This window comes from Drosophila guanche, unplaced genomic scaffold (genome assembly GCF_900245975.1).
Source record: "Drosophila guanche unplaced genomic scaffold, DGUA_6, whole genome shotgun sequence".
Lineage (NCBI taxonomy): Eukaryota > Metazoa > Arthropoda > Insecta > Diptera > Drosophilidae > Drosophila > Drosophila guanche.
In genome coordinates this window covers 9,910,181-9,931,101 of record NW_022995743.1, presented here as the reverse complement: position 1 = coordinate 9,931,101, position 20,921 = coordinate 9,910,181, and the positions used below count along the sequence as shown (strand labels likewise).

The window sequence follows — 20,921 nt, the reverse complement described above, 5'->3', positions numbered from 1 at the left end:
CTGTGGTCGATCACAGCTTCCAAAAAGTTTAAACTTCGATTGCGGTTGCTCGAGCAAGCTTTCGATATACGAAAATCAAAACGAGAGTCACCGTGTAGTTACTATGTAAAAATAATACAAAAAATACCTTCTTGTTTAAACTTTATTCGATCAATAAACTAATAAAATAAGTTCTTAATTTTAACATATCATCTAAAAAATTAATTCATCAATCGGATTCAATTATATTTTCAGTGTGCAGAGCTTTTATTAGCTTTTAATATTTAATCGAGTATCAATCTTGAGGAATATAATTATTATCGGTATGTTTAAGATATATTTGAAAAATATCGGTACATTTTCGATATTTGATCGACAAGACCGCGCCACTAACCATAGAGTATATACTATATCCGCGCTCACACTGGACTGGTTAGTTTTGTTTCACTGTTTTTCTTGTGTTGTCGTCGGTTCGATCGCTGCCGAAGCGTGAATTATTTCGATTTGCGGTTGTTGTGCAAGTGCAAGGCAAGGCAAGTCACGTACCCGTACTCGTACCCGTACCTGCCGTTGCAGTAAATAAACCAACAAAAATATACAAATCAATGCACCAAATAAATAACGATCGATGCGGCGATCTTTGATTGATTAACACATCACTCACTAATACACACTGCAACTGCACTGCACTGCACTGCTTTGTGTGGGAGTGCCCAAAAACAAACGTTAATAATAATAAAAAGTGCCGCGCGACTTTGATCGTGTGTCGGAGTCCACCGCCTGCCAGCCCTCCAGCCCCGGCCGCGAGTGCGTGTTGTAACTTTTGATTAGCTGCGGCGTTGGAGTCGAAACGGATTGGATCTGAGGCTTCTTCCACTACAGTGCACCTCTTTGGAACATTGCGCTGCTTGAGATTTTCGTAACTTATCGCCGCCCACATCTCGCCGTTGCTTTGTTGTTGTGCTTCTTACGGAGGTGAGTGTGGAATGCCTGTTATCCTCTTTCAGGGAATCCAAGAGCTGCAATAATTGAGCACGACTTTGGGATACCCTCAGGATATATAACCTACACACAGAACATTGGCTAATTAGTGTTTGTTCAATAGGATGGGGAACTTACATATATAGAAGATAGTCATAAATAAAACTCATAATTAATGTAGATTCTATGGAATGCTCGATCCTTTTTTAATCCAAAAACATACATCATACCGCCTTGGCCTCAACAAGTACAGGGTACCATAACAAGCAGAATACCTCACGAGTTTTGTTGAAATGCTCACTGGAATTGGCAATGCCGATGCGCATTCATTTTGGAATTGCGAATTCCCTGCACATGCCACAAGCGGAAGATGCCATACCATGGGCCAAAAAGTGAAATTTACGACACTTTACGACTTTTGTAATTATTGGCACAGACCCACACACAACAAATACTTGTGGTGCATATTATCATGGGGGATGGGACTGGATTGGGATTGTTCTGCGAATATCGATGTGGGCCGATGCCAGCGGATGCGAGCACAGATGAGATCATTTCTAAAACCGATGCCGCGCAAAGGCCCAAACAATGGCCAAAAAGGCAAAGATCTTGTATGCGCTTTGTAAAGCCATTAATCAAGCAGCAAAGAAGAGATGTCGAATCCAATCCCAGTGTTGTTTCTGGCTTTGTGAGTCACCGCCACCTGTATCCCAAAAACCGAATCCAGAATCCAAGAACTTCTTAGCTTTCCATTAGTCATTTGGAGAATGCTGACCGCTGTGCCTCTGACTCTCATTCCATCGCTTGTTCGGCAGCGGAATCTAATTAATTCTCCTTTGTTTCCATCAGTAAGTGTTTGTCTCAACTAAATGCTGGCCGGCTAATGACCGATACGCATCTGAAGCGCATATGTGGAGGTCTTTCAGCGGTTCAGTGTAATCGATTGGGCCAAACAGCAGCGTCATCTTAGGATTGAACGCAGGTGGAAGCCCCCCACACACAGAAGAAACAGAAGAAGTGACCTTGAGGGTAATAACTCACCCGCGACACCCGCATCACCCCCTGCGACCATCGGTTAGTCATGCGCGGAATGCAGCCGAGCAGCATTGCCAGCTGCAAAGCAAAGGCCAAAACCGGATGGCATCTACCAACATAACATCTAACGTCTAATGTCTAACACACATACGCTTGTACACACTTCCATGTACTGTATTATATCTGCTGGCGGCCCACACCACACCACACCACACCACACGGACACGCAGGTTCTCTTCTCCATAACATATTTAGGAGCATTATGGCATAAAGTTTTATTAACAAATTCCAGCTGCTGATAAACAAAACAAAAAATGCCAATAAGCCGCGTACAGCACCGAAAAATAACAACAAAAGAGCCAAGCAAAAACAACTAAAAGTGAGAATGTGCGCAGGCAAACGAAACCAGAATCAGAATCGTAGTCGGGCAGGTTTCTCTAATGGTCTGCTGCGGGGGGAGTTCGGGGGCGTTCAGGCACACATCACATTTGGCTAAAACAAACTGGTTAAGAGTACTCACACACACATACACGGATAGACACTCTACACTCTACACAGTGGCACTGCGATGGGCAACCTCGAAGTCGGTCGAAGTCGAAGTGAGGAGAAGGGCAGGGTGTTGGTGCTGGTGCTGGTGCTGGTTCCACCTTGAGGCGCATCTTGACTCCTCTCAGAAGTCATTTGGGAATGTCACAGTCGAACAGAAATCCATTTGTAATTTATGCACTTGCTCCCCCGACTCCCATTGCCATTACCCATCCAGATCCGTGTCTCGACCGTATGTGCAATATTTCTGTACAGTGATTAGCATATCGCATTCCTAATCGTTAGCCAAATCGTTAATACCTCCCCGTGTTTACTTTGATGTTTTATTATTCTGTTTACGCTTACGAGTGCAAGTGCGAGTGCCAGATGAGGTTTCCTTTGCTGCCTTTGAGTTCGTTGCCTAAGTCTTTCGTCTTGGTCTTGATTTTTGGAGATTGGCATTTGAACGGCGTACATTTCATGGTCATACTTGTAGATTTGTAAGCGGTCCGTGTAAACGGCCATAATCGCCCATCTAATTACGCAAAGAGCCAAAACAAATGCGAGGGACGGGCAGCAATCAATTTACGAGTATTGGTCGGGTCGGTTGGCTGCTACTCGTACAAATGCGTGAAGCATTCGAAGTCCATCTCTAGTCCGCTCTGACCTTAGCCACTTGGCTGGCAGCTAGATTGCTGGCCCGAATCGCAGACCCAATTGCTCTAGGAAAAACGATTAGCCAACACGCAACAACATGGCCCAGAGAAAAACAATAAAGAAATCAAAGAATCGCCAACCGATTGCTGGTCCATCTACACAGGTCGAAAGAGAGTTTGCCAGAAAGCTATTCAGCGGAGTTTTCATCAACCCAACTCAAAGTTGGATGAAAGTTAGATGCTATCCCCGTTCCCTTGCCCCTGCCCCTGCCCCTGCCCCTCCCCCAGCAGCCATGAGCAAATGATAGAAATGAAGAAATGGAATTTGCCGCTAACGACTTTTGAGCAGCAACTTTGTAAAGATTATGTATATGCGAGTATTTGTGAGTGTTTATGTAAAGCCTGGACAGGTTTTTGCAACTCATCAATAAATTAACAGGTGGATGTGACTGCGACTGTAACGCCCCAGCCCCAGCTCCAGCTCCAGCCCCAGCCCCAAAGATGAATTGCACGTGAAACCCCGTCAAGGAGAAGGGCATGATTTAATGTTTATAAATATAATTTACGCTGACATCAAGTGGAGCTGCGATGTCCCTCCTTTGTTAATATAAATAAATATGTACATTCATATGTACCCCTTCCCTGTCCCAACGCTCGCTTCTAATACCGAAAGCCCACTCAGCCGAGACGGCCATCATTTAATCTCGCGACTGTTTGCTATTTCTGTTACTGTCGCCTGACAGATTGAAATATGATCTTATAGGCAAAGTTTACGGCGGGTACAACGAACAAATTGTGTGCTTGGAGAGGCACATCTAGAGATCAAGTTTAATGGCCACAAAGCGGCAAGCAAAATAAACATTTTGGTTGCTTGTTTGGTGGCGTCTGGGTGAACCTCTGGCCTAACCCCAGTCCTAGCCCTGATCCCCAGCAAACCCGTGTAGCTCGTTCTGCCGGATTCTTGTGAAAGTTTTTGGTTGGAAATCAACCGCTAAGCAGCGAAATTCATTTGATTTGGGAAGCATACTGAAAGCGAAAGACCCAGAGGCGGCTGCACAAGTTCCACAAGATTAAACGATGGTTCCACTTCCACTGCCATGGATCGTCCGCTAATCAACGGAAATTCAACGGAAAGAGACATCGCTGGATTCACTCGTTCATATCGCTTTCATAATGGATAGAAAACCATCGAAAGTGACAAGTTTCTGTTTACTCATCCGCAGGTATTGCATTCCGAGGCATTCCGTCGAGCATTCCGCGGCATTCGAGCCGAAATCGAAGGTGAAATAGAAACACAAATTGAAAGAAAAAATCAATGAAAACCCCCTGGGACCTGAGTCAACTTTCACTGTCCGCAGGCCGAATAAGTTGTCGAGTGTTGTGGATGGACTTCATTAATTAAATTGATTAACGAGCATTAGCACTTGCCACACGATCTGATCTGCCTCCGTTTGCGGCCACCAGCGATCGTTCGCCGTTCCATTGCCAGATCCATTGCTCTAGGCCATACTTATAATGGACTCACTATAATGTTTGTCAATCAAACAATCATTGACGACCAACCACCACCAACTGGGGATCGGAACTGAAATCGTGTGGTGCGTGACATTAAAGTTGGGAAATTTCGCGCCAACAGCAGTGCCGCAGCAGCACTCGCATTATCGTCTGAGGAGATGGCTTTCGCACCTCCCAGTAGTAGTCTCAAACCCAAAACAAGCAACAAGAGTCACATGAACACACCAATCGCTCATCGTTCATCAACAAGGCATGATTAGAAAGTTTGTGTGCACGGCCAGTCGCCAATCCTCCCAAAAGCAAATATGTCTTTCGGATAGCTAACTATTTTATTGGATAATAAAAATCTGCTAATATGGAGGAGCGCTTATGCTATAGATCTCAGCTGGCAGCTCCTGACCTCTCCCTTGATTACACAATCGATCGCCTCTCTCGGCGCGCTGCCTGGCGCAATTGATTCCATTTAAAATCAATTTCAACTCTTTTACCTAACAATTTTGTACTTAACTGTGCCGTGGCTGTGCTTTCAGCCATTCGAGTCTGTTCTCTAATTTTGGCCAACTGCAAATGGAAATGGAGCGCGCGCGCATAATTTCGTTAAGGTATTTTGGTCAAAAGTGTTGGGGTTTGCGGGCTTTGATTTCGTTGCTGGCTGCCACGAGTAGGCGCGGCCACAGGCAATACACTTGACGCCCGAATCGAAGTCGGAGCTGGGAGTCTAAATCGGAGCCACCCGATAGCATCGATTTATCGCCATACCAATAATAGTTGACTATATTTTTGTTTTGGGGCCAGTAACCGGTTTCCGGTACAAATAGAAATAGCCACAGATACAGAAACCCATACAAGAAAGCAACAAAAATAAAATACTCGTTGTGGCTGTGTTTGTATTTTGAAAATTGTATCTCAGGCCCGAGACATGAATGAGCTTTTCGAATATTTCGTAACCAGTTGGACTGCATTTTTTCCACTCTTCCACTCGTCTCCACTCGTAGTTGTGGGTTGTGGGACGGGGGGCATGGAGATGGAAATGGAAATGGAGTAGCGTGGCCAAATGCTTATGTCCGCAGCTATGCCGCGCCATAATCGATATCCCATTGGTGCGAAACCAAGTCAAGTGTTCTCCCATCTGTTCCCAAGTGTTGTGTGTGCCTCGAGCAGAGTGGAGTGGCGTGGCGTGGAGTGGAGTGCAATCGAATTGAGTTTAAGATTTTCAGTTTAATTGCGTGTGAATTGCATTTGAATGGGGTCTGTTTTGCTTGGGGTCTGAAGAGTAGTTTGCTAATTACATTTCAGTTCTAATTAATGGAAATGCCAAGGAACTCGAGACTAAATTCAGTTCAAGTAATTGCTGTAATTCAAGTAATTTACTGCCATCCAGCTCCAGGTTCCCTCTCTTCGTTAGCGGGAATTTGGCCAACTCATGATGGCAGCAGGCAACAGTTGGAACACGCAGGCCCATTCGGAGAATACATGGCCAGCACCTAGGTCTCCCACAGCTGCGTCTGTCCAGCTGTGCGCTCGATTCGAGGTTTTGTTGTGCCCCGAAATAAATGCCAACTGGCATTAAGTTTCCCCATTTGGCCAAGTGGTTTGTTCTAGCTGCTCCAGTTACGCGTCTCTGCCTTATCTGAGCTCTTTTGGTTGACCATCCACAGTGTGTGTTTGTTTATTGTGTTAATTAACATTTTGTACATGCTTTTCGATATGGTTTGGTTTCGCTTTGGCCGCCTCAATGTCAAGCCATGTCGCAGCTGTCCGCTCTCAATGCCAGACGATGGCCAAGCCAGCAATGGATGGCTGGAAGCAATAGTAATCAAAACCAGACGAGACGGTCACCCAACGCCGAAGCAGCTGTCTCAGCTTTTGCTCGGAAGTTGTCGTAACGGTAGCGGCTTATAAAAATATCCACAATACATGTGCATTTATGGCATACAAGATAGAAACATATTTCTGCGGGCTCTGGCATTGGACACTGACTGGGAGATTAAGTTGTGCTTTTGCCTGCTGCCTCAAATCTTAATTGTTGTCGGTATTGCTACTTGTTCTCTCCGCAAGCTCTCCTCCACCCAAGAGATGTCACTTGGAAAAGTGGAGCAACAGCAGCAGCGGAATGGTCAAGAGAGGTTGTCCGCTCTCATTCCCGTGGAGTGGTAGAAATTTGGCCAATCAGCGGACAGCGGACAGCGGACAGTGGAACGAGACCAACTAACATCAATTGTCGATGATTTATCTTTGGGGGCCACAACAAACAGCACAAATTTCATGCAGCATGCAATTTGTCTGTCCAAAACTGTGGCACCACACACAAAAAAACGAGAAAAAAAACAACAATTGTCGGTGTGGCATATTGTGGTTTGGTGTGCCGTGCCGTGCCACATTTTGACGCCCATTTCAGCGCCATTTATCAGAGTGCCTGGAGGCATGGAGGCAGGTAGCTGCCATTAGGTTTTGCTCTGCTTATTTATGACAAATCATTAGCCAGATTTCTGGGCATTTTGTCTGTCTCAAGTTGAAGTTTGGCCCGACAGCTGTCATTGGGATCGTTGATTAGTTTGTTGAACGCCAAAGCCTTCGATTTCTCTGCGCTACTCGGATGGAGCGGGGGTGGCAGCGTTGTTCCCGTCGAGCATTGAACTGCGAGCACTTCACACGCAGCTTAGCAGCTCCCATCGATGGGTGGGTCTGTCCCACCAAAATATGTACTTACTATGTATCCATCTAAAAAAGAGAAACGTCGTATCTGTCGACACTTTCTGCAACGAAACGAATCTCTTAATGGACCCGCGGCAGCGGTGGTGTTGCCTGGGAAATTTCCTTGTCATTGTTTTGGACGTTGCAACAAATCATTTTCACAGATCTCCATCTCCATCTCCATCGCCATACCAAGACCCCAAAAATTGTGCAATTCTCTGGCTAAACTAATAAATATTTCTGTAATTTTCAGGTGCTGAGATGTGTGGCCCTACCATCGCTGTGTACCCGAAGATGTGCTGATCTTACATATATTATTATTATATAATATACCGCCAAAATCCCCGTGCAAAATCAAACATTCCACCAAACAAAAAGAAAAGAGAAAGAGCGGGAGAAGAAATTGAATAGAGACGCGGTGCTAATGCGAAAAGAAACTCCCCGAGAAACGCCAGAAATTGTAAAGAAATCAATTATACCAACACAAAATGTCTATGAATAGGGGGAAAGATCCCCAGCCGGAGCGACAGCCGAAGCACCGCACCAGCAGCCGCTCCCTGGAGGGCTTCGCTTGGGGCACTCTGCTGGCAGTGCTCGCCACCTGGTGTTGCCTCGAAATGGCCGAGGCACACGTGGCCCTCACCTACCCACCAGCACGGCAATACGATCTGGACTTTTTGGACAATTCCCGGACCAAGGCGCCCTGTGGCATGCCCAAAGGTGAGTCTCTCTTCCAGCATTTTGCTAGCAATTTGGGGAATCTCTTGTTCGTTGTCCGTTGTTCGCTGCCCGGAGCTGCAGCCATGCGATGAGTAACATTTCCCATTTCCCAATTCCATTCGCTTATTCAGCTCCTCCTCCAGCGCGTGCTCCCCATTCCATCGATAGCTGATTGCCGCGATCGTAATATGTATATGGCTCATTATGGGCTGTTATTGCTTTGCTTTTTGCTTTCTGCTCACTGCTTTCCGCTTTGCTTTGTTGTAGTAGCAATTGGTCAAGCACGTTCGGTACAGTGCGTTACACAACAACTGTTTGCCTAAATACCTTCATGGTGGGTATTTCTGATTTGTTGAATGCCAGAACCCAGAGAGAGACTCAATCTATTCGATTCTGTTACTGCCGAAAAGTCTCTGCCTTTGCAATTAATTGTTTTCTAGTCTTGCCTGCTGCCTGCCTGCCCAATGGTTTCTGCTGATCGGGAGATGAGATAAGCACGGCAAAAAACCGTTATGTTGTCGCTCACCTCTCTCACTTTTGCACACCGCAGCAACTGCAATAGCAACTGCTCGCTTGCAAACGCATATTTGAGAGGGAGAGAAGAGAGCAATTTGTGATTTTCATATACAGTTTTGAAACTTACTGTTTTGTTTTGTTTAGTTGAAATTCATAATTGAGAGAGACGTGCACTTTTGCTTTTGCTTTTGCTTGCATAACAATTTACCTACACATGTGCCACCTACCCCCATGCCAGTGCATATTATGAGTATGCCTATGCTTTTGTTGTTTTGTGTTTCATCTTGCTCAATGCTACTTGTTGCTGCTGTTGTTGTTTTTGTTGCGGCTGAAAAGTGTTACCAATTAATTTGCATATCGCGAGCAAAGCAACAGGCAGCGCAGCAGCAGCACTGTAACAGAGAGAGAGAGAGAGAGAGAAGCAAAACTTTGGGGGCCATTCGCTTGCTCGCTCACATTGTGTTTGTGTTTGTGTGTGTGTGTGTGTGTGCGCGTGAATCCCAATCCCCAGAAATTGGGTCACACAAACACACTCACGAGGAGATTATGAGTGGTATTATGATTTTGATTATGATTTTTGGTTAAATGCACTTTCAAAAATCGAATAAAAAGCACATACGACACGTGTGCACGCGGCCCTACGATTTTGACATTTGATTTGCGATGACCAGGAGTGCGGGGCAGGAGTGGAGGGGTGGTGCTGGTTCTTATGCAGGTGCTGGCCATATATTTATACTGTTTGCATATCAATTATGTGCCCTCGAAGCCGACAATTGCCTTGAGAGATGGCTGACTGGTTGTCTGTGGTAATTGGCAACAGCAGCAACAGCAGAGGCGGCAGCAGCGGCAGCGGATACCAACACGTGCGCCGCATCAAAATGCCAAATCAATTTCCATCGATATGTCTATAAAGTATCTGTACATACTAAAAACTTATGGTACAACCCGTCGAACGGCATTTTTTTCATGTTCAATGCGAGGAGAAACTTCCCTTGGCTTGCCTTGCCACTTTGCAGCTTTGTTGGCTTATCGCACGGCTGGCAAGCAGCCGAAGAGCCACAGTTTTAGACTCTTCCACATTCGGAAAGGGGATATCTAAATAGTCGCCAATGCAGCCTGTCAGTGAGCTGATGATCTGGCATTAGTTTTGACAATAATTATTCACATTTTCCCACGAAATGTTACCGGAAAGGGTAGCTAAAGCTTCGGCCTTTGAAGATTGTCTTTCATTTTCGATTTCGTTGGCAGTTTCATTTTGTTTTCTTTGGCTTGGCCGTTAATTATATACGAGTGCGAGTAGTTCCTCGTACGCGCACACACTTGTTGCATTGCGTATACGCAACGCTGGCCGCCGGTTGGGCCTGTCTTGTGGTCGATGGTCGCTGGTCGCTGGTCGCTGGCCGATCGGTGGCACGTTTAACCCATTTCGGGGCATGACAACTTTTGCCTTCGCCTGCGGCTTGCCAAACGCGAATTGAATTGGCCAAGCAGGTTGCGGCCTGCCTGCTGCATCGATGCTTCAGCTTCAGCCTCAGCTCACTGCCTGTCTTGCTGTTGATGATGTATGCGCCGAGAAAAGGCAAAGTGGAATGCAACATGCTGTAGCAAGTGGGGAAACTTTCACTTGTGCATTACGGCACACACAGAAGCCGCCTGGAACCAGAGTCCGGGCCACCATCCCATCCTCGGTGGTTACGGCATGCCCAAAATGGAAACAACTATATCTGTATTTGTATTTGTATCTGTTTCTGTTTCTGTTTCTGTGGCTGTATCTTCATCAGTTGCTGTTGTTGCTGACAGTGACAGCTAAATGTAGCTGCATCGCTCATTACAGTTGTTGTTGAGATGCATCTGCTCTTTCTATCGATGTTGACCTCTGTGCCGCCTCTTGCATCTTGTTTGCATTACCATAACCATGCCCCTCCTTCCCTCCGATCTCCCATTAAACGATCTCAATTTGTTTCGTGTTTGACACTCTTTTCAACTGCTTTTGTGTCGTTGCTTTGTTTTTACTTTGGCTGCCTGCCTCTGCCTCTGCCTCTGCCTCTGCCTCGAATGGAGGTCAAGTTGTGGTCGCCTCTTGTGTCACACTCGACGGATTGGCGGTTGGGCAAGCGACGGTTGACAAACCATTGCTGTTGATAATTAGAAGAGCCATCAGCAGCAGTCCAACGTGCGCCCCATAGGGAATCCAATAAAAAGAGTCTTAACAGCCATTCATCAATATCTGAGTCATGGCAGTCGCGCAGTCTCAGACCTAGACCGAAAGCTTATTTATAGGCAAATCCTGTAGACTGCGATTGTCATGCATTCAGAATATCAATGAGTGTGACATTTAAGAGGCAGATACAAACGCGGACGCGGACCCAAGCCGACGTATACGTAATAATATCGTAATGGAGAACCCATAAATATCTGCTGCACCAGCACCACTAACTCCAGCTTCACATGCACCACAAATATCTGGATCTATTGACTGGGAGACGTGGTATCGGCCGGGCCAGACATGCCATAAATTCGAGCACTCGCATAAACTGCAAAGTGCCTGCCACTGGACAAGCAGTGGGACAAGCAGTGGGACACGGGGGCAGGCGTCACGAGCAATTAACTAAAGCGAAACTCCTTGACCACAGAAGTGGAGGTAACAGCAACAAGCAATGCAAATATCGAGACGCTAACCGCTTGGCGTCGAACGGTGGCAAGTGGCAGACGGCAGACGGAAAGCGGCATGCGGCATGTGGCAGGCAGCTATCTGGGCTCTGTGGCGGAGTTGCCAAAGCCAAATGAATTTTATGGCATGTTATGGCATGCCTTCTTCTGCTTCCTCCGCCTCTCCTTTTGGCTTCTGCTATGCCGCAAAAATGTATTGCTCTCCACGGCGCATGCTTAACGCTTCGTTAGCCGAGCCGCTTGCCTGAAGTTTATTTGTCAACCTTTTGGCAGTGCACACTGTAAACTGTAAACTGTACACTGTACCTCCTTCTCCTTCTCCACCTCCTCCACTCGGCTGCTCATTGCGGAAGTCTTTGTTGCGGCTACGTGAGAGGCGTACACCATATTTGGCTGCTGCTGCTGCTGCTGCTGTTGCACTGTTCTGGTGTGTGGCACATGCAATTAGAATGCATGCAAGCGAAAATTCTTCTGTTTACAAGCGAATTGCCTCAAGGTTCGCCGCTGTGCAGTGTGGGGAGAATGGGGGGTATGTTTGGTTTGGTATCATGATGTAATGCAACGCCACCCATAACCAAAAGCAAAGCAGGAGAAAACAAGAACCTTGCGTGCGAGCAAAGACAAACAAATTATGGGTTCTCTCATCAGATCTAGTAACTGTTAGATGCACCATCTCCATCTCTCTCTCTCTCCTGTCTCCCAGCTGTGGCATTCCAACGTGCGAGCCAAATTAGTTGAGTTTTCAATCAATTATAAACCGATTTCACGCGAATCTCCGCCAGAGAAGACGCCCCTGTATATGTACCTGTATCCATTTGGCAGACGGGAAAGACTTTCGAAATGGCCAGACGATGTCGGCGAGTTCAAGCTCAAACAGCACACAGATTCACAGATACTCTCTACACACACACACAGGCAGACAGACGGACAGAGAGTCAGACAGACAGCCTCAAAGCCACGGCGCGGCCCAAAGGTGAACAACTTTCGCGACCTGCTCATGGGAAATATGACAAGCATGGAGGCGAGAAATACGAGAAAAAAAAAACAACCGTATAAAATATTGACCAGGCGAACGGATCGGATCGGATCGGATCGGCATGGCCACATGAGAAACAGCCAAAAAAAAATACAGAAAACCGAAAACCGAGAAACACCTGCTAATTTGGGTGCATTGGGATGGGATGCGGTGGGGTGTGGTGTCGTGTCGTGTGGGGATTCAGAGATTGGGGCAGAGCAACTCGACGGGTTCCGCCCATATTTTGGCATAATTTGTTCGATCCACCTCGATCCGATCCGATCCGTTGTCTCGATTTATTAATGGGAACAACATTTGATGTATGTATCCCTTGATAGTCGCACATATTTGTGCCTTGCCTGTGCTTAACCCATTTTCGATCTGGTTTGACCACTTTTTACGTATCAAAACAAAAGAAAACTGAAATCTAGTTTAATTCGAATCTGGGGTAGGCCATGGGAAGCGAAGCTGTGTGGTCCAGTCGGAGCAGGGGGCAGGCGGGGCAGATGCAGATTGCAGGTGCATTCGAATGTTAAGAATGCAATGATCCGATTTCCCATTTGCATTTGCATTTCCCCCAGAGTTTCCACATGAATGGAGGGAGACCTGTAGATCTGTAAATCTGTTCGTTTCTATTCTCTGCCGATTCGCGCAGTTGCGCAACTGAAATCAAGAGTTTTGCTGCCAAAGAACATCCACTGACCCACAAAAGATACATACATCACCGCACAGCTGCGGTCCATCCACAGGCAGCTGGGGAGTCGACTGCAGAGTACCCAGCATGCCAGGCAGCTGTCAAGGCACTGCTTACGGTATGTACCCCTAGTCGAGGGTAGCCAAGTGACTGCACGTCATGTCCATCGGCTGGGGCTGTCATCGTCTGACCATATTGGGCCGCCAAACTGGCAGCTGCACGACCATCGAGCGCCAGCCAATTGAATGATTCAAGTGGTCACTCGGACTCGCCGTGTTGGTGTGTTGCCAAGCATTTAGGATGACTCTGGCTACAGCTCTATGTCTTTGACTAACTGGCTGTGCCACGGCTGCAGCCGTGCCAGCAGTAATCATAATTTTCAGCTTCCATATTTGTCGACAATTGCCATTGCCGCATGTCGGGAGAGTGACACTTCTCCTCCTTTCGCTTTCGCTTTCGCTTTCACAGAGATCTAGGAGGCATCCACTGGCAGTGTGGCTGTACAGGGTCTGCCTGGGCCCGAGCATCGCTATAAACGTTTAATGGCTTCAATTAGCGACTCGTTCGTCGTGTATTGGCTGCCAACGATGTGCGAGGCTGCATCTTCCAGTTGTGGCCTTTTTACAGCTGGTCAGCATCAATGGCGGAGATTACCGCATGGCTCTCTCTTATGCAACATATGAAATATGTCTGGAACTATACGCGTTCGAGTCTTGGGCAGGGCCACAGCTGCAGAGCTGATGCACAGGTGCATGGCGCCCTGAATGACTGAATAGACCCCACTCGATGCCAGTCAATGCAGAACCAGTTGTGCAGCAGAGCAAACCTTTAATTATGCGACGATTCCATGTGTCATGCCCATATGGGAGTTTCTGGGGACATCGTTGGGTAATCATTGTAATCACTATAATCATGCTCTGATTTCCCTTCTGCAGGCTCCATCCGCACCTCGCTGCTGTCCGGCTCTATGTTCAATGTCACCTGGCACCTGGCCTATCCACACAAGGTAAGTTTACTGGGCCGCTGCGTTCTGTTGCAATGGGAGCAGAACACACGCCTTATCGGGGCCTTAATTAGCCGAGAAGCACGACTCGAAGCACAGTGATTGCCTCACATGCACACCACGCGCAGAGTCAGAGTCAAGTTCCCATCTTTGGGAAATGCAGCACGAGATCGGGCCGCTAGTTCTCAGTCATTGTTTGGCCTGTTCGTGGCTAAATTTGATCATCTGAGAGAGGTCTAATCAGTAGAGCAATCTTTTACAGGGCGGCTTTCGGCTGCAACTGCTCGATGCCCTCGATCGGCCCGTTCTGGACTTGACGCCGCACGTCAACAACTCGGAATTTGTGCGCACGGACGTCACGTGAGTTGATTATCAATGCCCAGCACTTGCTCCTGCCTGACAGAGATTCCTTCTTCATTTAAGCAGCGCCCAAGCGTATCCAGTGAACTTGCCTAAGGACTTTGAGTGCTTCAACTGCACCCTGCGCCTGCTGCGGCAGGCCGACGAGTGGTCCAGCAGCTATCGGTTCTGGTCGTGCGCCGATGTCGACATCAAGCCCCGGAAAGACTTCAAGGAAGCGTGCTCCGGGCACGGCAAGTACTACCCCTCGCGCTGCAGGTGCGACAAGAACTACTACGGAGCCCAGTGCCAGTACCGGGATGAGTGTGCCGCCGACTCCGACTGCGGTGCGCAGGGAAAGTGCATCGACCTCGGCGGCACCTCGCTGCCCCGCCGCCAGTGCTACTGCAACTTCGGCTGGTTCGGGTTGGGGTGCAACCAGCGGTCGCCCTACAAGACCACCGACCTAGACCTCTCCTCCTACACCAAGAAGGAGCTCTCGGCCGACTACCACATCTACTGGCGCCTTCTGGAGGAGCTCTTCCTCTAGCTCCATCATGAGTTCCACTTGCCGTGGAGGACCCGCCCTAAGCCGACCGCGGGCGCGCCAGAATGAGGCCTCACGTTTTTGAAGGGAGACTATGCCCTATAGCCACTGAACTGATGCTGAGAACTCGGCTTCTCGCTTGGCCTTGGGTTCTCGCTTGGCCTCGGGTTCTCGCTTGGCCTCGGGTTCTCTGAACCGGAGCCCAAGAGCGAGCCGGAACCCAAGAGCGAGCCTGAGCCTAAGAGCGAGCCTGAGCCAAAGAGCGAGCCTGAGCCGAAGAGCGAGCCGGAACCCAAGAGCGAGCCTGAGCCTAAGAGCGAGCCTGAGCCGAAGAGCGAGCCTGAGCCAAAGAGCGAGCCTGAGCCGAAGAGCGAGCCCGAGCCTAAGAGCGAGCCGGAGCCGAAGAGCGAGCCTGAACCAAAGAGTGAACCGGAGCCCAAGAGCGAACCAGAACNCAGTGAACTTGCCTAAGGACTTTGAGTGCTTCAACTGCACCCTGCGCCTGCTGCGGCAGGCCGACGAGTGGTCCAGCAGCTATCGGTTCTGGTCGTGCGCCGATGTCGACATCAAGCCCCGGAAAGACTTCAAGGAAGCGTGCTCCGGGCACGGCAAGTACTACCCCTCGCGCTGCAGGTGCGACAAGAACTACTACGGAGCCCAGTGCCAGTACCGGGATGAGTGTGCCGCCGACTCCGACTGCGGTGCGCAGGGAAAGTGCATCGACCTCGGCGGCACCTCGCTGCCCCGCCGCCAGTGCTACTGCAACTTCGGCTGGTTCGGGTTGGGGTGCAACCAGCGGTCGCCCTACAAGACCACCGACCTAGACCTCTCCTCCTACACCAAGAAGGAGCTCTCGGCCGACTACCACATCTACTGGCGCCTTCTGGAGGAGCAGAAGGAGATCGAGGTAGTACTCAAGGTGAACGGCACCTCCTGGGCGGGATTCGGCTGGCGCCCGCGCGGTCTTACTCCGGAGTGCAAAAACTTCCCTCTGATACGGGATATCGGTGACTTGACTACGACTCTTGAGCCGAAGAGCGAACCGGAACCCAAGAGCGAACCGGAGCCCAAGAGCGAACCGGAGCCCAAGAGTGAACCGGAGCCCAAGAGCGAGCCGGAACCCAAGAGCGAGCCTGAGCCTAAGAGCGAGCCTGAGCCGAAGAGCGAGCCTGAGCCAAAGAGCGAGCCTGAGCCGAAGAGCGAGCCCGAGCCTAAGAGCGAGCCGGAGCCGAAGAGCGAGCCTGAACCAAAGAGTGAACCGGAGCCCAAGAGCGAACCAGAACCTAAGAGCGAGCCTGAGCCGAAGAGCGAGCCTGAGCCCAAGAGCGAGCCTGAGCCAAAGAGCGAGCCGGAACCGAAGAGCGAGCCTGAGCCTAAAAGCGAGCCTGAGCCTAAGAGCGAGCCTGAGCCGAAGAGCGAGCCTGAGCCGAAGAGCGAGCCGGAGCCCAAGAGCGAACCAGAACCTAAAAGCGAGCCGGAGCCCAAGAGCGAACCAGAGCCAAAGAGCGAGCCGGAGCCCAAGAGCGAACCAGAACCCACAAGCGAACCAGAACCCACAAGCGAACCAGAGCCTGCGAGCACACCAGAACCGGAAACGAAAAGTGTGCCTGAGCCCGTGGCCCAGAGTTCAAAGAGCAAAAGAGTCGCCGGAGACTATGCACAGATGGACGGAGTCAGTGCCGTCGCAACAAGCGTCTCCTACCGCGTCAGCAGCAACGCGAAGCGCAGCCGCCGCGAGGCGACAGGTAAGCATGGCCACAAATACAAACACAGTCCGTAAGATCACTCCAGAGTTATTATTTATCCCACTTTTAGAATCGCCCAAGTACCGTCTGAACGCGTACACGCCGATCCACGACTTCAATCCAATGGACTGCACGGACATTGTTATTGGAGCGGCCCGTGGAATGGCCAGTCGGGTGGGAGACTACTACACGCGGGACCGATCGACGCCGCGCAGCGATGAGTTCTACGGCGGAAAGTCGAACCTGGCCCTGGGCACTGGCTTCGAAGAGAACGGCGTGACCACGATCATATTCCGGAAGAAGCTGGTGGCCACGGAGCCCACAGACCACACCCTGGACGATGCACTGACGCATGTGATCTGGGCCAAGGGCCAGGAGCCGGGCAGCTATGTGCACGTGCCAGCCTCTGGGCTGGAGACGCAAGCCTCCACCGTGAAGGACTTCTATCAGCCGGACGAGCTGAAGTACCACGGCCACAAGATGCAGCGCGGATTCACTCAGATCAATTTCTTTGGTGAGCATTCCCTGAACCGAACCCACCCTTCGGAAGCCGTCTTATGCCTCGTTCCCTTGCAGAGAAAGAGAAGGCCGCCGCCAGTGCGGACCGGAATGATCTGACCACGAATGTGCTGGACAATGATTGCTACGGCCACTGGAAGTATCCGTCCAACTGCTCGCCCCAGGAGCACACCTGCGAGTACTACGCCGCCTGGGAGACGGTCGGGCGCGGCGACGAGATGCGCTGGCACATTGAGACGTCCAACACGGAGACCTGGACGGGCATCGGCTTCAGCGAGGATCAACGCATGTCGCAGACCGACGCCATCATCGGCTGGGTGGACAAGCGCAACGGCCGACCCTTCCTCATGGACACGTGGGTGCTGGGCTATGCTCCGCCCAAGCTGGACGATCGCCAGGACATCTACAATGCCTCGGGGCGCATTGACAAGGGCGTCACGATCCTGGAGTTCAACCGCAAACGTGTGAGCAATGATGAGCAGGATCTGTCCTTCACCGACGACCACTGCCTCTATCTGTTCTTCCCCGTTCTGGGCGGCGCCTTCAACGTGGTCAACAAGAAGATCCGCAAGCACGAGCAGGTGCCGCCAGTCTCCTCGCGCCGCGTCTGCATCAAATCCTGTGGCAAAGGTGAGTGACACCCCCCGAATCCCCTCAAGGTATCCCCTTTCCAATTTCGTTGTCGCCTTGCAGAACTGGAGGCTGTGTTTGTTGGCACCAGTACGCCGGCGCCCAGCCGCCTGGTCTACGCTGTGGGCGTGAAGCTGATGAACCTGGGCGAGTCCTACGAAGCACCCAAGGCGGGCACGGTGGAATTCAACAACCTGGCTGCCACCATCTCGGACTCTTTCAACGGCATCCTCAGTCCCCTGCCCGGATACTACAAGACGGAGATTCTGGGCTTTGAAAAGTGCGTACACCACACCATTCTCGTTTCTCCATTCTTCTCTTTCTGAATGTCCAAACCTTTTTATCAGGGAGGGCAGCACGATGGTCGCCAAGGTGCAGGCTATGTTCGATAAGGCGGATGTGGAGAAGCTGCACGAACTGGACAACAATACGGTGGAGAAGATCGGCGAAGGAGCCGCCCTGAAGAACGCCGATGCGATTCGCGCGGCGCTGCAGGATCAGATAGCCACCGGCCGTGTGGGCTCTCTGACTGTAGATCCACAGTACCTTGACTTTGAGGCCTTGGAATGTAAGTCGCAACTGAACTTAGCTAAAACATTTAGTGACACTCTTCCCATAGACAAGAGCACCACCGAACCGAACGCCAAGGAGACACTGCTATCATTCTTCGACCTGTCCGAGACGCGTTTGTACATTGTACTCGGTCTGATTGCGGCCCTGGTGCTCATCGCTCTGATCCAGGCCTTCTGCACCATTTGGAAGACGTCACGCAAGAGCAAGAATACAAAGGTAAGCTGGAAAAATCAGGACACACCGGTACCCCCATCGAGTTGGCATTGGTCGTAGAGTGCAGTCGAATGCTTACAGCTCTAATAATCTCTTATCCATTGTACCGTGTCGTTTAAAGCTGGTTTACGTTATACCCGAGGAGTGGCGCATGTACCAGCAGCGACAGCACCAGCGCTACTACCAGCCCTCTAGCGATCTATAAGACTCAATGCCGTCAAGCAAACAAACACACAAAAACATTCCAATCAGAAATACATATCACTGTCACAGCCACTGCCCGATCATCCGATCATCAAGATCATTCTCCGAGAACCCTGACATCAGCTACACAGCTCTACAGCTGCCTTAAGTGCATTTAAGGATCACAGAATCCCAGCCTATAACTATAGTTAGTCCACGCGGAAACCTCTCTCGATCGTGTGTACCCATTCGCCAGCTGTTTGCGTTTATCCAAATCTTACGACTATCTAGAACTGAATTGGTAATTGACTTTGCATTTTCCTATTTCTGTTCTTGTTGCATTAACACGTCACCCGCTAACCCAACCCTTCTTCTCTGTGTCCCACCCACATCTGTCTTTTCTTTAACCTACAAATATTTCTGTGTTTCCAGGGCTTTGAAGTATTGTCTAATTTTCCACCCACTCATACGCTAATCGTTTAATATCTGTGCGTGCGCGGGTTCTCTTGACCAGTCGGCATTTGATATATGCTGCATACTCTCTCCAAAACATTGACTAGAACCTTGTGTAGAACTCTTGCTGTCTTCTTCGACTACAATTAACACAATTCTTCCTTTTCTTACACGAATGAGTTTCCCGGGTTAAACGTAAACGTAAACGCAGGCGTCACAAGGCACACATGTCCAGAGCAGATGAATAGAGTTCGTTCAATTGGGGAAACATTGCCTACCATACCAAATGCTGACTGGTTGGGCGCCGAGAGTTCAAAACGAGCCATAATCATGCTGATACCTATTTGTGCTTGCAGGAGAAACTCATCCAGAACTCACCCTGGAAGGAGTTCGCCTCGAACACCAACTACGCCTTCGACCCCTACGGCGAGACGGAGGAGAAGCACATGACCAGCACCAGCACAGCGGCCAAGGAGAAGTCTCGCCACCGCAACCAGTCCACCAGCAGCAGCCAGCAGACCACGTTGCCCATGTCCCACTCGCCCACCAGCAAGTCCCAGATGTACTACGAGAGCACCAATGGCCAGGGTAAGGGCAGCAATGGAAATAGCAATGGGAACGGCCACCCCAGCCGCGCCTCCAATGGTCGCCAAGAGAGCAGTGTGGGAGGCGCACCTGCGGCCTACTCGCGCAGCTCCTACGCGGAGCGGGCCTATTCCCTGCCTCGACAGACTCACAACTACCAACAGAACGCGACCAGTATGCAGCCGTCGGGCTACTACACCCACGATCGTCGCACCGCCCGCCAGGGCAGCCGGGACAGGGAGAGGGAAGAAGAGCGCCGTCACCGTCAGGAGCGGGAGCGGGACCGAGACTCGGGCTATGATCGGTCTCGCGACGATCCCCGCCAGAATGGTGGCTCGGACACACCCGACTTTTACTTCATGCCCTCCCAGCGCAAGTACTCCGGTGAAGTGGTTCGCGTCTATGTGGATTACAACAAGGATCCGAAGCATTAATAGTGGTTCCACATGTGGTGCCCCACTCGTAGCGATTTATTTAAAGCTCGTTTTAAGTTCTTAACATCTTAACATATCTTTGCCTGTGCCCCATGTCCTCTTTACCCACTCTCTCCTTTTCCTTCTCGTGCTCTATTTCGTTTCGATTTTGCCATAAAGCAGTTCCACTGCAAGCGCTTGGGGAGGGCGGCGAAGAACAGATGGCGTTCCGCTCCCCAGGATGGCGTTTCCGGGTGCGCAAGCTTTACAATTAACGCACAACGCATGATCCACAAGTATAGTGAATTGTAAATATATTGCATAGATATTAATGGTCTAAACAAACACCACACAACACAACACAACACACCACACAAATTATTCAAGCAAATCAAGCATTGTAATTAGGTACTCGTACGTGCACGTTCATTCCGAATGTTTTCGCATTGTCTTCTCTTAAATGTGCAAAGAAAAAATAGTCACTGTATTTAATGAAATTAAATATATGCATTAAGTACATTTAAATAAAAATAAGTACAAGAAATATCCTGATATTTCCACTCAATTATTGGGAACTTACCAAAGGGCGAGTAAAATGTTTTCTTGTTTTCTTACTTTCCAATTTTCTTTTTTGTATTTTCGTTTTACTTATGTTTTTATACAATTTTTACATATCTACAACATAAAAGGTACTGCCTAACGCAGTGGAACAAATCGG

General features: G+C 49.5%; 1 protein-coding gene across 3 annotated transcripts; it reads left to right on the top strand.

The window, feature by feature from the left end:
* The first annotated feature begins 403 nt into the window (after positions 1–403).
* LOC117586181 lies at positions 404–20,750 on the top strand. Of its 3 annotated transcripts, none has more exons than XM_034276300.1 (12): positions 404–954; positions 7,639–8,105; positions 13,936–14,006; positions 14,266–14,363; positions 14,427–14,856; positions 15,758–16,634; positions 16,705–17,148; positions 17,211–17,783; positions 17,847–18,063; positions 18,131–18,351; positions 18,403–18,572; positions 18,691–19,049. In XM_034276300.1, the coding sequence occupies exons 2-12, from the start codon at positions 7,874–7,876 to the stop codon at positions 18,772–18,774; spliced, it is 3,417 nt and encodes a 1,138-aa protein (XP_034132191.1). In that variant the 5' UTR covers positions 404–954; positions 7,639–7,873; the 3' UTR covers positions 18,775–19,049. The 3 variants fall into 3 exon arrangements, with proteins under 3 accessions (XP_034132191.1, XP_034132105.1, XP_034132031.1); XM_034276214.1 differs by lacking the exon at positions 18,691–19,049 and adding an exon at positions 19,562–20,750 and having other exon boundaries at positions 405–954; positions 14,430–14,856; XM_034276140.1 differs by lacking the exon at positions 18,691–19,049 and adding an exon at positions 19,562–20,750 and having other exon boundaries at positions 405–954.
* The last annotated feature ends 171 nt before the right edge of the window (positions 20,751–20,921 follow it).

Excerpts from the sequence above, each read along its gene's own strand:
- LOC117586181 (XM_034276140.1), top strand. The coding sequence starts at position 7,874 with ATGTCTATGAATAGGGGGAAAGATCCCCAGCCGGAGCGACAGCCGAAG. Across the intron at positions 8,106-13,935 it reads GCCCTGTGGCATGCCCAAAG|GCTCCATCCGCACCTCGCTG; the intron begins GTGAGTCTCTCT and ends TCCCTTCTGCAG. Across the intron at positions 17,149-17,210 it reads CACTCAGATCAATTTCTTTG|AGAAAGAGAAGGCCGCCGCC; the intron begins GTGAGCATTCCC and ends GTTCCCTTGCAG.